This window comes from Myiozetetes cayanensis, unplaced genomic scaffold, assembly GCF_022539395.1.
Source record: "Myiozetetes cayanensis isolate MyiCay16 unplaced genomic scaffold, myiCay2020 scf3, whole genome shotgun sequence".
Taxonomy (NCBI): domain Eukaryota; kingdom Metazoa; phylum Chordata; class Aves; order Passeriformes; family Tyrannidae; genus Myiozetetes; species Myiozetetes cayanensis.
This window is the reverse complement of record NW_026087521.1, coordinates 15,730,530-15,746,972: the sequence shown is the minus strand read 5'-3', so window position 1 is coordinate 15,746,972 and position 16,443 is coordinate 15,730,530. Positions and strand designations below refer to the sequence as shown.

At 35.1% G+C, this 16,443-nt stretch overlaps 1 protein-coding gene across 1 annotated transcript in view; it reads right to left on the bottom strand.

Moving 5' to 3' along the window:
- Window positions 1–706: 706 nt before the first annotated feature.
- Window positions 707–16,443, bottom strand: part of TBC1D22A (TBC1 domain family member 22A) — a 166,168-nt gene continuing 150,431 nt past the window's right edge. Inside the window, exon 13 of the mRNA XM_050324196.1 lies at window positions 707–3,894. Coding sequence (XP_050180153.1) covers window positions 3,766–3,894 — 129 coding nt within the window. The 3' untranslated portion in view covers window positions 707–3,765. The remainder of the gene's footprint in view (window positions 3,895–16,443) is intronic.

The following is a 16,443-nucleotide window of genomic DNA, read 5'->3' as shown; positions in this document are numbered from 1 at the left end:
CACAAATTTCATTCAAGGTGAGAAAACAGCATGATTACAATTCATCTTCACTCATGCACAAAACACAAAGATTGCCTGTTGCATTCCTGTCTCTCTGAATGCTGTGAGGACTTTTTAAAGAGAGAAGTTATTATTTTTGCCTTCCTCGTATATTTTCTCACTAGACACACTGGAAGTCTCCCACTAGCTTCCTTGACAGAAGGGATTTGAGCTTCCTGTACAGGACATCTCTCCCTGACTGTTAATCTACTTAAATAATCTAAGTTTCTAGATCTTATTAACCCTATCACTACCTGTTCCTATTTCCCTGTGAGCTGAAGTTTCCTCTTCTCCCGCACCTCAGAGCTCCAAACAATTCTGTACCTCCTCTGTTTACTTTGCCCTGATTTGCTCCACCTTCTCCTCAGTTTAATTCTGCCATGGTATCATATTTATCTCATCTGCTTTTTGCAGAAAATGCTCAGCGCCCTATATGGACATGGTATATGCAGAGACACACCCTTGAAGCTGCTTGTATTCCTGACTTGCAAAACCTACACTATACATGGGAACAGAGTTGCAGAACTGAGAACTGAGGTTCTGTTGGTGCATTTGCTCTTGTAACAAAGGCTTTTAAGACTGTAAACAGAAACACACCAAACCCATGTTTTGATGTGGTATGCAACGTGCTTGATGAAAACAATAAACAAAAGCTTTCCACTCTACATAGCATTTCATAAATATGCGTTTATTTCCTCATCTTTCATCAGTTTTACAGTTTTAACCAGTGCCTCAGTGGTAATATTTGTCAGAAGCATACAATGGAACTTCAGATACTTCTATTCTGTAGTTCTGAAGTCAAAAACAAATTAACAGGCCTTTCCATAAGGAACTGCACCAAAAATAATGCAACTTATTTCTTATTACATATTACAGAGTTACATAAGATTTCAACTTACATTTCTATCCTACTCCATGTACTGTATTTACACAGTTAACTAATTTATTATTTACATTTTTCAAATTCTGTAGTCATAAATCTTTTTTATATTGTACATTCTAGTTTAAATTTTTATTACAGAAATTATTTAACACGCATTTTAGATGCTGCAATTTCAATATTTCACATGAGTTCTAGGAAATTACTGCCTGGTTTCACTAATGATGTGTCAAGATGTCTCCTTCATAAGAAAATACATATTACAAAGGAATTTTATAATATTCAGAATCTTGAATTTTGAAAAAAGGAAGTACCTTGGATGTAATAATGATAATGTTGTTTCCTTTTCTATGCAGTACTTTGTTTGGAATGACTTTTTTTCCTGAGATGTAAAATTGTGAAGTGTAAGTTGTGTTTTTTAATAAAAATTTGAAATTTTACATAAATGTTGGCCTTCTATTTACTGAAAACTACTCCTATCTGTATAGATATATAAATGTTATTTATATATCTATATCATATTTTCCAGAAAAGTCTATATCTACATAAATAAACATCGCTATTATATTTGGAAACTTCCCACTATCCTTAAAAAGCAATGTGCTCAAGTACAATATTCAACTTCTGACACAGACACAACAGTAAATGTGACCACTTTCTTCCAAGAGAAGTAAGAGGTACCTGTTGAATTTGGAAGACATGGCAGACAACTTATGTGGACCCAACGAAGGAAATTTTATATATCCAGTCCCAAAAATGTTATGCAGGAGCATCTGACACAGCAGACAACTTTGGGTCAATTTTCCATGTTACAAGTAACTACCTAAATAATGTCTTAGTAGAAAAAAGTTAATTATAGAAAACCCTTACAACATTTAGTGCTGTGTGTCTTCTCTCATTATAATAATATGCATTTATATTAACAAATCATTGTAGAGACTAAGTTTAAAGCAAATGGTCATAAATTTCATGTTTCTTTTATTCTGTTACTGGTAGATACTGTTAGGCACAATATGACATTCTTTGTAAACATAAATTTTGATACATTACACCATGAACTGAAGTTATAGAAAACAGTATACAGACATTTAAGAAGCACAGATCCACTCCAGGTACAAATGCAGCCATCCAGGAGGCCTGACCTTGTATCCACTGCAACTGAAACCACCAGCTGACACCACTAGAAAAGAAATGCATCCTAGTGACCAAGCATGACTGTTTCTTAAATAATTCATTTTTTTTCTCTTCTACCAAAAACTTTGCATATTTTTAAAATACAGGTCTCATAATCACATGTTGGTAAAAATGTATTTTACTCTATTTTCCTTGAAACACCTAATTATTATAAAGTCAGTGTCAAGAACTAAGGCCCCTAAAGCAAGTAATGTAACTAACACATTTAGAAAGCTTTCTTCAAAATAGGTATCTACATATTTTTAAGAAGCTGAAAATAATCTTGCAATAAGAAGTCATAAGACAAAATCTCTTGAAGGTTTTTTATTTCCCAAACTCCAAAGTGCACTACATTTTTGTGCAACGCTGTGCAACTCAAGAACCAAACTGAGGAATAATAAGTCTGAACTTCTAGTATATTGCTTATTGCACCTCTCACCCTTAATAACCTGTAAGTGTATGGTAGGCACAAATTAATGAGTTATTTACATCCAACAGAGCAAAATCAGAATTCTTATCAGAAAATACTTCTCGAAAAAAAAATAGTGCACTTATATGATGTAAGAAATTATTCAGTATCCCATGGTTATATGAAGAAACATTAATTTTAGTCTATAAACTCATAGAGGATTTTTGTTCTGCTAATGATCTGAGTATATAGTTACTGTTATTAGTATTGGGAACTAGCTTCTCACTGCCTCTGAATAATAAGGGAAAAAAGGTATTAAATTATTTAACAAGCTTTGGAAAGATATATTAATTTTCCTTTTCTAACATGCTAGAAATGGAGAATAAGGCAACAACTGAGATAAAAATATATCTTGCTTTGTAAACCAAGCTTCTTAACACATTTCTTAAAAGTGAACTTTCATGCTGAAAAATTGAAAGGCATTGAAAGAAAAAACCGTTAATTACTTTGACAAGACCATGCCTTCTATTTAATTCAATATTTTAAAACACTCCAAAACATATTGAGAGGGATTTATTTTATTGTCATAGATGAGTCTTCAGCTTTAAGTAACTCCTTTGTATGGCTAAAAAGCTTCTACAGCAACCTTCAAGACTGAGTAATGTTTAGAAATATTCCACCAATTTCCGTTGCATGCTTCTATATTCTTATATTATTGAAGTATTCTAACCTAATTCCATGGAAAAACAACAGATGATGTGCTAATATCACTGTCTTCTGAGTTATAGCAGACCTCAAAACACAGGCCTTCTGTCTCTTTATGGACTTTATGACCACGAACTACTTTTCTACTCAAACTAAATAATTTTTACTGACCAAAACCGGCTGATAAAATCATGGCAGATGACACTGAAGTAATGACAAAATCATCTTAGGTACACAGAAAAATTGCTCAACATAAATTAGATAGTCAGACTGTAATCTCCTACTTAGAAAAGGGGAAAAAAGAAGAAAATTATGTGATAAGACTTCTGAACTTATTTTTCATCCTGAGCAAAAAAATTCACTTTTAAGTTCATTCAGTGCTTGATATCCTGCTTTGTCCATTTCTTTGGTATTCTGTTCTCATTCTGTAAATTCTAACAGAATTTTAATGGTCATCTTACTTCAAACGAAAGAGCAATGAGCTGAAAGCACAACCAGAACAACAGATGCCTTAGTATTGCAGAACATGATGGATCTAACGATTTCTCTCTCTGTATAGTTATTTCTTGTAATGATTGGGGGCATCTGCAAATGCAAACTTCAGTCTGTAGGCCTCTGCTAGGAGTACACTGATGTCTTCATTTCCCCATCGTCCCGTGGGCAAATTTTGTAAAAATATCAATAACTCCTAGATGAAGAGAGAAAAAACCAAAAAGAAATAAATATATTTTTTCAAACAGCAAGCAGTGTAATACAAATGCATTACTTATACAATGATTATTTACAAGCAATAACTCATGTAGTACCTCTGTATCCCAAACAAACCTGAGATCCCATTAGTGTGATTTTCCTGTAACTTTTACAGAGATACTTGCTATTTAACCTTTCAGTTCAGAAACCTGCTATTAACTGTAGCTGAACTATGGTTATTTGCTAGATAATTTTTTTTGAGAAAAAAAATCCATCTGTGTTGTTGCCTATCCAAATTATTGTTGTTATGCTCCAGGTCATAGAGTTATACAATTGGATACATTTTCAAAATTATAGACATTTGCTAAGGCTGGGACTTCCTCACAGTGATGCAAAGATAAGCTCCTTCTCTATTTATACACGAAAAATTATGAAATAAATTATTGTTTCAGTCAGTTGCAGTCAACTCCCACTTCAATTCTTAGCACCAGTTTCCCACTCTTTGCTGGTTTCTTGTCTGAGAATATTTTCCTATGGGTCAGTTTTTCCTCTCTCTTGTATTAGGTTTAGGTAAAATTCACTTCCAAGCAGCCTAAGCCCAGAAATAGAGGTAACAAGGAGCAAACTGGGACAGTGCCTGTATGTTTAATTCTGATGAACATACCCCAAAATCCACCGTGATCCACAGCAACACAAAGCTTCAAATACTCATGATATGCTGAAACCTGCCAGCTCTGAGAGGCCTCTTTGGAATATCAACCACCACAAATTCTCTCCTGAGTTCATGCAATTTTTATAAGGCTCATAATTTGACTAAACTCAGGAAGTTAGTTTGTTCTTTTTAAAACAATGGTGACCCAAAAGGACACAAACCCTCAAATGTGATGCAAAAGCCATCCTAGGTCAAATTTGAAGCTCACATTTTAAACTTCCCAAACAACAGATCACCTGGAGAACCCCTGTCTCATGCCCTTAATTGTTTTGATAATCTGTGGCAAAGCAGCAAAAGGGAAGTTTTGGATGAGTCAAAACAAAATGAATGTGGATTTTTACGATGGGAGGTGTAAGGCAATCTTAGGAGTAAGTGCAGTTGTTAAGCATGCTTGTATCTTCTGTGTGCTCTATTTTTGCAGAAAACACATAGACAATTTGTGCAAATTTGTATACATGCATATATGTTTGTGAGGATGTGCATATGTATATTTATGCATGAATATGTTTGGTAAGGTTTATTCTAAAGATCAGTAATAAGTAAGCAGAAATGCAATTAAAACCACAGTCATTATCTTGCTATAGATCAGAATCCTGCAGTATCATGTATAAGTACCCAGGGAAATTATTCTTCATAAGAGTCTTATTTTCCTTGTTTCCTTATTTCGCTTCTCCCTCCTCTGCACCTGCTTTCACAGAAGACAACTGCAGGAGCCCTTAGCAAGGATTCAGTGATTTTAGTAAACAGTTAGGAGCAGATATTAACATCAAGTGATTTTTTTTCTGTTTGTGAGAAAATTATTTTGAGTTCACCTATTTCACGGTCTTGCTATACTGGTTCTCATAATATGAAAAGAGAAAGGATAGAAGTTGAGCAGTACCCTACATTTAATTATGAATAATAAGTAATAATATAACAGTTAGCATGAGAATGTCTCTATTACACTTGAGGGAACACATTTTTAATAAAGTATTGTATAACTGTCAAAACCCCACTCTTTTTTCCTTTTATTTCTATGTATTTATTTGACAATGATGCTGATAACTGTAATTAATAAATTAGCGTTGCAAAGCAGGAAAGTTATGTGGAGGGATGATAAATGCCTACCTCCATGAAAGTTCTTTCTTCTTTTACAAAAGTAACTTTCAAGCAGCTCTACAACACAGCAGTTAATTCAGTGAGTTTTGTGAAATTGCCTCTTACACTGTTTCCAGTTCCAAGATTTCTCTGGGTCAGGCTTCTGGTGCAAACTGGTACAAATGATTCATATTACTGGAGCAGTGCTTTGGTTTTCCTTTGGACTACTAGTCAAATAAATTTGGCCCAAACCAATCCTCCAGCGCCTGGAGAACCCTGAGCCTTCCACCAGACCTCAGCCCTTGTAGTTGGTAGAACATGATCTCACTGGTGACACAGCCCCCACCTGCCTGCACAGAAGGTACCACTAAGCTACTCAACAGCTATGGCAGGAAAGCTGAACTGCTTGAGAATGAGATCAGAATGCAAGAATCTATGCTGCTTACACATTTGGTCCACTACACTGATTGTTTCTCTGGCAACTGTACATGTTTTTCAAACCAGTAAATGTTGCTACACATTTCTGCAACACAAATAATTCTTGTAGATGAATGAATCCTGTTTATAAATTCAGTTTTGACAATAAGGCAATCACACTGGATATGCATATAAATAAAATTATTACAAAAATGCAATTTAGTTCCTTAAAACCATCTATGTAGCATTTGGTTTTTCAAACATCTGACTGTTCAATGATTAAAAAGCAAATAAAATAACAGTCACTCATATTAATTTTTTTACATTTACTTCTCCACAGCAGTGAAGGTACATTATTTTACTGAACAAACTACATTTTCTAGAACAAGTTCACGATTATAAAGGTTTATTTGGAAAGGACCCATGGAAAAAACACATAAAACACATGATTTTTCTCCTAGGAGACACAACACAACAGCAGGAGAAATCAGGTGCTTCAGGTTTACAGCTGGAAAACCAGAAATATTTAACATTATGCTCTTCACTGAACATGAAAGGCTATAGTTTCAATATCCACACTATATGAAATTTAACATGCAGCTCAAATCTGAAATAGGACTAGTTTAATACTCCTACCAATAATTTCAAATTTAATAATAATTTTCATAAGAACTGAATATACAAATAAATGACAGAGTAATCCATTGACTGTCCAAGTGCATTTCTGTCTGACTGGGCATTTTTCCACTGTGACCAAGGCAAAAGACCAAACTATAAGACCGATATTGACTAGGAAATATGTGTTATAAATCCACATGAAGTAACTGGCCAAAAACATACTACTTGTGTGATTGTCTAAAGATAAGGCTTGTTTTCCTGTGATCTGTTACAGAGCTTTAAAACTTGCTCAGACAGAAATAAAACTTATATCTTGTTAAAAATAAAGTAAAACTTGGCAAAAACCATACTGAAGAAAATTTTGTTTTTAAATAAGAAAACTTCATTTTCTTATTTTGACATTTATTGCTGTTTGAGTATGGTACATTTTTTGGAAACAAGAAAACTACCATAAACAAACAAACACAAACTGCCAAACAAACAGACTTTGGATTTGAAAAAGGTACACACATAAACTACTTAATATTTACAGGACCACATGACAACTTTGTCTAAAATTGCTAAGTTCAGCATTTTACAGTTAGAAAGAGCAAAAAGTGACTGAAGCCTTTTGATTTATTTTTAATTATTATTCTTAATTTTTCACCAACAGATAAAGCAGGAACTACTGCAAACTGCTTAAATTAAATTTCTTATTCACATCAGAATTAAAATATGAGACACTCTGAAATATGATGAATCATAATATGAATTAGTATTTATCATTAAAAACTCATTGGTGATAAACTGCCTGGTCTATTTCAGGATAAGAAAAGCAATATTTGCAAAATATTCCTGAAAGATTTCTATTTTCTCCTTAGTTTCAATGATATTGTGATGCCACTTGGCTGAGGAATCAGGGCAGCCAGTAGATCATCATCAAGTTGGGGTTTCCAAAATCCCAGTCCAATGTTTGTTTATATTTTGGCTCTATCAACAAAAAATATGCTCAAAATTATATCCTTTGTATTTGGCAGATGGAGTGCCCTGGTTTCTTGGACTCTCACTGAGCGGAATAGCCATATTAATCTCTTGAACTAGGGCACAGCTGCACGGTCCAGCCTGCCAGCACAACTTCTATATGTGGTGCTTACCCTCTCATGCCACACCCTGGAAAGGCATTTCCAACCTTCCTCCCTCTTTGACAGTCAAGAAGTGGCAGATTTTCCCCTGATCAAGGAAGTCAGAGGTATCTGAGGTATGTACAAGCAGCAGGTAACTCCTCATCTATGGAATAACTTTGTTAAATTAAAACAACCAACCAACAAACCAACCAACACAACCACCCCACTCCTACTTTTATTCCCTATTTACTTTTACCTCTGTTAAAACTTAAAGAAAAATGAGAGTGTTTTCAAAGTGATAAAAACCCGAACATTGTAGAGAATGGGAGAACAGTCTGATTACCTTCTTGCCTCAGTCTTGACTGACCACATCTGTTCTGAAACACCACAAGTCTCCATGTTCAGGAGCAACATGGGTTGGGTGAAGAGGCACTACCCACAGCAAAGGAGGATCAAGGTACCACTCACTCATACTTGCTCCTGCCCCCATCAAGCACAAGAAAAAGTGAAAACATTTTAAGCACAGTGTCACTAACATGGTTAGGGGGCTGCAGCTGATGTTATAGCAGGAGTGTGAGAAAACTGTGGGATTTTTTAGTGGGGAGAAGAGAAGACTAAGGCAAGATCTAAGAGCAGTTCTCCACTACATACAGTGAGAGTTAGAAAGAAGAAAGAAGGGCCAAGAGACAGGAGTAACAAGTTGAAACTAACTTTTCATAAGGAAAAAATTCTTTACAGTGAGGGTGCTTGAGCAGCTTGCCACAGAAACCTAATATCTGTCCACTAGGATTTTCACAACTTGCCTGGGCAAGCCCCTGAACAGGCTGCTTGAGCTCTGATGCCTGCCTGGCTTGCAACATCAGATTGCACTGTGGACCTCCCTTCCACACTGAAATTTTCCAATGTCTTATTTTTTCAAGGACATGGGCTTAATTAGAAAAAAAGTCCAAAAGCACAACAAAAAAACACTAAACATTTACTCATTTGGACCATTTCAAGAAACAATAATGGGAATTAAAGAATATAGCAGGTTGGTTTAGTAGAGTTGTTGGGTCAGACTATGAATAAATTCAAAATCTATATAACAAACTCACTTTTTAATATGGCAAAAGATCTGAATGTAAACTATATACAATGCTTTGTAAGAGATTTCTGGTTTATGCTGATGTATTAAAACCGCAATTCTTAAATAATTCTTCAGCACACTTGAAATTCAACATTTTTGTTACCAAAACAAAACCCCGTTCTTTTATAAAATTTCACTCATTGTATTTCTGCTACTTTAACTGCAATTTAATTTACATGATACTTTACATATGTGTGTTTGTAGAAGACACTAAAATATGCTAAAACACTTCATATATAGCATGCTCAACAATGTAGACAATAAAAATTTTTAAACACTTAGAAGCAGCTGTATAGAATCTAATTTTAAAGTAAATGTACTTTAAAAATGTAATTTTCTTTGATAATTAACATGTATTCTAGAACTATCCTATTCACCGTGTAGTCAAGACAACACAGTGGTAAACATGCTGGAAGTGCTCTGGTGTAAAAGTACCTTCAGCCATATAAGAAACGAAAGTATGAGGTCTATGATTTACACACCACAACAGGAAGATCTAGGAGCAGTACTGCCTGTTAAGCAATGGTTCTTATCAGAGACAGAATTATTCTGTCTGAAAAAAATGTTATTCCACAAAATCCAATACACATATCTAAAATATGACCAGACTACCACACTACCACATAGCTCAGAAAGGTGATTTCCAAAGCCCTTATCAATCAGTATATGCCTAAGTTTCCTCTAAAATCAAAAAGGTCAAGGTCTGGTCCTTGTAATACAATGCTAATAAAACTTCACAAAATACATTTTAATGATTACTACAAAGATATCAGGTTCTTTCTCCTCACTGAGATCGCAACCCAATGAAATCTCAGCATATTAAAACAATCTTTAGAAACCCCAAACCCAAAAGCAAAGAAAGAAAATTTTATCAAGTTTTGAAATCTGGTTCATTAGCAAATCCCCTAAAGTATAAAGTCCGCTATAATCCCTTTAATCAATAGAGGTTTTAGCATAAGATTGGGCAATACTGGTTATCTGGTAATGGCTATCTGTAATTATTCTCTTTATTGTCATCCCTACTCCGTGGATCTTGAAGGAAGGAACATCAAAACCAATTATAGAACAAATAACATGCTGATAGTTAATAAAGCATTCAAATGTTATTCTAATGAGTAGAGCATGAAGGTGTTTTCTGTGATAATCAAAGCAATATATTTACTTTGAAAATTCAGTTCAGACTTTTTGTTTGTGTGAATTATTGTCAAAGTTCAATTGCAGGTTTTTTTTTTAATAGAAGATACTTAACAGATCATAAAAACCAGTAACAGTGTTTTTATTTCTAGATAATATAAAATGGCAATAACTAAAGTTAAAATCAAACTTGAACATACTGAGGACATTAATAGAGTTAGTTTTTAATGTCAAAACTGAGAACCGGTCTATTAATTTAACAAATAAAGGCAGTCCTAAAATGCAGTATTTTTCTATGAGAGTTGTTAATCCTTCCTGCTCCTAACTGCAATGTAATTATGGTCTGAGTACTTCTGGTCTACCACAGCCCTGTTTTGTACTGATAGGCAGAACCTGCAATCTTACTATATTCTATGAACATAAACTTTTCAATATTATACTTTAGAGCTACATATAATTAAATGAAATGTAAATTAAATTTATATATAATCTTTCATTATTTCATAAGGAATTGCTAACAACTCCATTTTTAACAAGAGTTGTATCTGTTTGGATATTATGTACACATATAAAACACTGCAAAATTTATGCTGGAAGTTTGATTAAATGGCTCCTTCATGAGAGTTATTTGTACTTTCAAAAGTTGTGCTTGAAATTCTAGAATTTAGCACCTACTTTTCAAAGAACTAATGAGGCGAAATTCCACTAAAACTTATTTAGAGTAATTATTGAGACAAGCTAAGGAGGAAACCAATTATTGCCAGAAAAAAGGCCCATTTATCTTTTTAGATAATATAAAAGAGAAGCAAACCAAATGCATGCATACAAAAAAGTTCTAGATGTTTTTATGATTTTATTGGAAATTGCACAATATTGTGCTAAATATGAACAGTGCTGGACTATGATTCAAAATTTTTTTTGCAGATGTAACTATACAGGCAAAAGAAATCCTTAATATGGGAATTATTTAATTCCTTTCCTATTTCCTTTACAACATTCTTTTTCATCTGATTCTATGTGGGATTGTCAAGTCCAAAAGCAAAGGGTTAGATGGATGGCTAGGGCAAAGAGGGCATCCCCTCCGTGGCCTCAGTCCCTTCCCTGCGCTATGAAGCCGACAGACAGATGTGCCAGAGCTACAGCGTGGCTCAGACCCTGTAAGAGCTGCAGTGACCAGGCAGGTAACGTGCTGTGCTCTGTTAACCTCTCATCCTCTTCCCAGATATTCAGGATGAAGGATACCTGCTGCTTTGGGACTCAGCCAAGCTCAGTCCAAATCCTCCCCCTTCAACCTGCTATCAAAGCAGTAACAAGCACACTGGCTGTGACACGAAGGCACAGGTCCAGCGCACACTGAAGAGCCCAGCTGACCTTGTTCAGCTGCCTTAGAGATGCTTTTCCCTTCTCTCTGCCCCTCGCTGTTGATACCATAGTGCACCAAATGAATGGGGCTCTAGCTCTGAGACAAGTTCTCTTTTCTTTCTTGAGTACTGTTTCTCCTTTTTCAATGTGCTCAGCAATATTCCCTGTGCTGCTGCCACTTCTTACTTCTCCAGCTGCCCTAACCTGCTACATGGAATTGCAAATAATAAGCTGTACTTCTGGAGTACTATGCATCTTACTAATTACCTATGTCTTGGAGTCAGAGAAAACATTTCTTTCCTGTTGGGCACAGCTGGAATTGAGAATACTAAGATTTCAAAATCTAATATTAGAGAGAGCAGGAATAGGTCAGCTACTGCAGCAGAAATTTTTGCTGCAGATACAGGTTAAGAGGTGTTAGTGGTCCTGGATCCTGTTTCCTGAGCATGGAGAGCTATGTGCCCCCTCATTCAGTGTAGGTAGAAATGGCTGACAGAACACAGAACAGTCCCTTTTGGATACTGGATGCAACAGTACCCTCCTTGTTCTCGCAATTTCAAAGACTATGGATGAACCTAAACTTTGATAAGCACAAGATGGGGAAACCCTGGTTTATCTCTGCCAAGTGGGAGGACTGCTGAAGCCTGCACTGGACACAGTCTGAAGGATTTAGGAGACAGATGTTCTTGACCAGTCTCAAATCAGTGTCACTCAAGAACTCCCACTTTGAATGCGAAAGTTCACATCCTGTTCATGATAGTTTAGATGAAAAAACCAAAAATGTCAAAAATCCCAACCCAAATGTTTGCTGAAATAGTGTAACATTGGACTTCCTAAATGCAGTGCTAAATTTGATTTTTTTCTTGTACCTTCCTTTATTGTGCATTACATAAATTATACCTCTGGAATTTCTTGAAAGGGTTATTAATTGTTTCAATCAGCCTTATACATTTTGATTCTGACCTTTCCCTCATACACCATGAAATCTCAACCAATAGCATACAGAACTTGGAACAGTAGGAATCTAACTACAGAGAAAAATGTTATTCAGAATTCAAGCTAGACTTATTGCATCTTAAAATGAATACTTAAAAATATCTAAATAAAGGTTAATTTCATCTGTTACCAGTTAACATTCAGCAGGTCAAGGGCATATGATTCTCAACAAGTATATGTATTTTTATCCTTTGATTAAAGTATATATATATTCTTCGATTCAAATATACATGTTCATTTCAACTGATCAATCTCTCATTAATCTTATTAAAACAAAAAGAAGTATGCTATTCTTATAATTAATTTCATATTCCTAACAAGAACTTCATAGAAACGCACCTTAACATCCTGAAAATGAAAGCTTATGGAAAGTTGATGATCCTATCATTTCCCTTTCATGTTTTTCTTTTCATGACTACTGAAGAAGATTCCTGGACTCAGCATACTAAACTAGCAATTAAAATCGTGTTTCATCCACTATGGATCTCTTACACAAGTCATTAGCAACCTTAATTGCTAATCATAAAATATGTGGTTCTAAAGGACTACGTCAGAGAAGCTGTGCTCACTTAGCTGAAGAGAAGATTTACATCTTCATTTACAAGAGTATGAAAATATATAAATGACTATGGTTAAAAAGTACATTGTAAGACCATATCTTAGCTGGTATTATAGGTAGTCTTAGGTCCTTGCTCTCAAATGTAAGCAAAACCAAACACACAAGTAATCTCCATGCCTAAAATAGGAAATTTGCATGCTACATCTCTTTCTTAACTAAACTTACTATCCACACATTATTATCTCAAGTTTGTACAAGGTTAAGGAGTTAAAATCAAAGAAAGCATTGCCACAGAACCTAAAAGATTCTGTTCAACTCCATAAACAAACATTTTATTTTTGTAATACCTTTTTATGTTGAACTGCCTCAAAACACTTCAAAATTTGAATTTCAAAATTCAAAATGTGAAATAGAAGTTAAGATACTGACACAGAATATTCAATACTCAAGAAAGAAGAGGAAGTCATCTTAACATCTTCCAAAAGTACCCAGGTCAGGGCAGTTCCAAGCATAAGAACAGGTTAGGAGGATAATGGATTGAATACAACCCAGGGGAGAAAGACTTAGGGGTGTTTGTAGACAAAAAACTTAACGTGGGCTTGCACAAAAAGTGGCAGTGTGTGCTTGTAGCACAGGAAGCCAAACGTATCATGGGCTGCACCAAAAGAAAGGTTACCAGCAGGTTAAAGGAAGGTGATTCTGCTGCTCTACTCTATTCTGAGATCCCACTAGGAGTACTGCCTCCAGGTCTGGAGTTACCACCACAGGAGGGATACAGACCTGTTGGAAGAGCCACTAAGTTGATCACAGGGCTGGAGCACCTCTCCTATGATGACATGCTGAGAGTTGGGGTTGTTCAGTCTGGAGAAGAGAAGGCTCTGGAGAAACCTTAGACCACCTTCCAGTACATAAAGGGGGCTACAAGACAGCTGGAGAGGGACTTTTTACAAGGGCATGTAGTAATAGAACATGGGGGAATGACTTAAAGCTGAAGGAGGGAAGGTTTAGATTAGATTCAGAAGAAATTCTTTACTGTGAGGGTGGTGAGGTACTGGAACAGGTTGCCAAGAGAAGCTGTGGATGCCCCATCCCTGGAAGTGTTCAAGGCCAAGATGGATGGGGCTCTGAGCAACCTGCTCTAGTGGAAAGTTCCCTGCCCAAGGCAGAGGGCATAGAGCTAGATGATCTTCAAGGTCCCTTCCATCCAAAACCATTTGATGATTCTAAGATACTTGAACAGTTATCTGAATTTTTACTTAAATCAGACAAACAAAAACAGTCTTAGGTCCTTTCTCACATTCAAACTAGAAAAAACAGAGCTTCCATGTTACATAACTCAAAAGAAAATTGAATATCCCAGGAAGCATTCAGAAAGGTTTCACAGGACTCCAATTGCTACAGCTCAGAGTAGAATGGCCCTGAACCACTGTGATTATAATTTTTTTGCCATATTGTTTTATGATATATTGCTCTATTGATGGTATTTGGAGACATGTACTTCTTATGAACCAAAATATAACCCATAACAATAATAAAAAAAGCCTGCGTATATTATTTGCCACTAGTTCCATGTAAAACACAACAAATAATGAAAATAGATGCAAATATTCAGAGTATAAAATAGTCATGAAGATCAGTTGTCATTCTATTAAAAGAAAATCCAAACAAAACCCATCCAAACATAGAACGTACTGTACCGATTAAGACTGCAGCTATGATGGCAGAATGTAATTTCTGAAATGACTTGCCAATGAGTAAGTTAGTGCATTCTATTGACTTTTTTCTGTAGTCAAGCAAGATAAAAATATTTGTACAGCAGATTCCAAGGGAAAATTTACAATTCTGCCTCTCCATAAAGTCCATATGCTACCCGCTCTTCTTGGTTTGGTTTTCCTGACCATAATTTGGCAATGCATTTTAAATGGAGCTGTTTCTGTAGCTACAAATTCACACATATTTCATTTCCTTATCTACAGTGACTTAGATTTTAACACTGTGGTATGAATAGCTAAAATCTCAGCAAAAAAAATTAGAAAGAAAATCATAAAATACCAATTGAATATAATGAACCACAAGGACAAGAGCATATAAAAATTTTATGTATTTTGGACTTAAACTAATTAGTATGTTTTGTCAATAAGGTATTTCACACTGTAAAACTTCCTGTGTAAAATCTCATCTTGTTTTAGAGAAACATATAGTAAGGATGGCTGATGCAAAATTGCCTGTATATATAAGCTAAATAGTACTGTCTCAGATATAAAACTTTTACAACCAATAAACAGCCCACAATGCAGTGGCTACTTAAACTAGTATTATTTTTAAAAGTAAAACAAGTAGTTCTAAACACAATTCAAATGGAATACTGTCGGTATCCCAGGGATATAGGACTGAAAGAGGCCAATTTCATTACATTGCTCAATCACCACCACATGAAGCCATATATTGGTACTTTGTTCTGAATAATAAACAACCAATCCCCACTTGTCATGTCAAAGCCTGTAAAGCTTTTGTGCACCTCTAACAGTCTTAAGGACAACCATACAAAGGACCAACATCTTGCCAGTGGAAGAGAAGGGCCAAAGCACCTTCATGAAGATATCACAGCTAAAGGAAAGGACAGGATGAAGAACCTGCCCAAGTTTTAGGTCTCTACATTGGCAGGGAATCTGACAACTGAAAATTTCCAGGTTAACATGAGAAGCCTCACAAAAATCAATAAGAAGTAATCCAAAAATCCTTTAATCTCTGAGGAGAACACCACTGTTCATATTAAGAAATCATTTAAGCTTCCTTAGTGAGCATAGCACACAAGTACAAGAGCACAAGGTAGGGGATCACCCAAGCTGCACAAGTTTTCACAACATACAAAACCAACAACATCCCAATAGATTTCTATCCACTCCTTGATTCCTTAACAGAAAAATATATGATATAGAATGCTTCTTTCAGAGAGAAATTCCAGAAGTGCATCCATAGACAATCAGACTGAAGCATCAATTCAGAATAACACAGTATAATTCAATTCCACATTATTAGCTAAAGAATGAAAATATTCTAAAACAGAATAAATACCATGCAAGAAACATGATTAACAGCTATGCTCAAGACATCTTTTACTTTGTTTAGGGACAACAAAAAACCCAAACCAGGATTAATCTTAGTGTATCACACAATAACATAAATGTATTGAGTTTTGTCAGAAAATATATACTGTTCTTTATCTCCTGACATTTTACATAGAAAGTGCTTCCCTTTATCTAGTGGTTTATAAATCAAAGTGAAATAATTTTTATAGTTTTGATCTTTCACCAAAATTATGTTATGACTTAAATCTTTAACCCCATTAAAAAGCATTCCAAATGCATTCAGGAAGATAATCATATTCCTTCTCAAGCTTTGCTTCACAAGGTTAAATAAGCAACATTCTTTTAATACTCTCT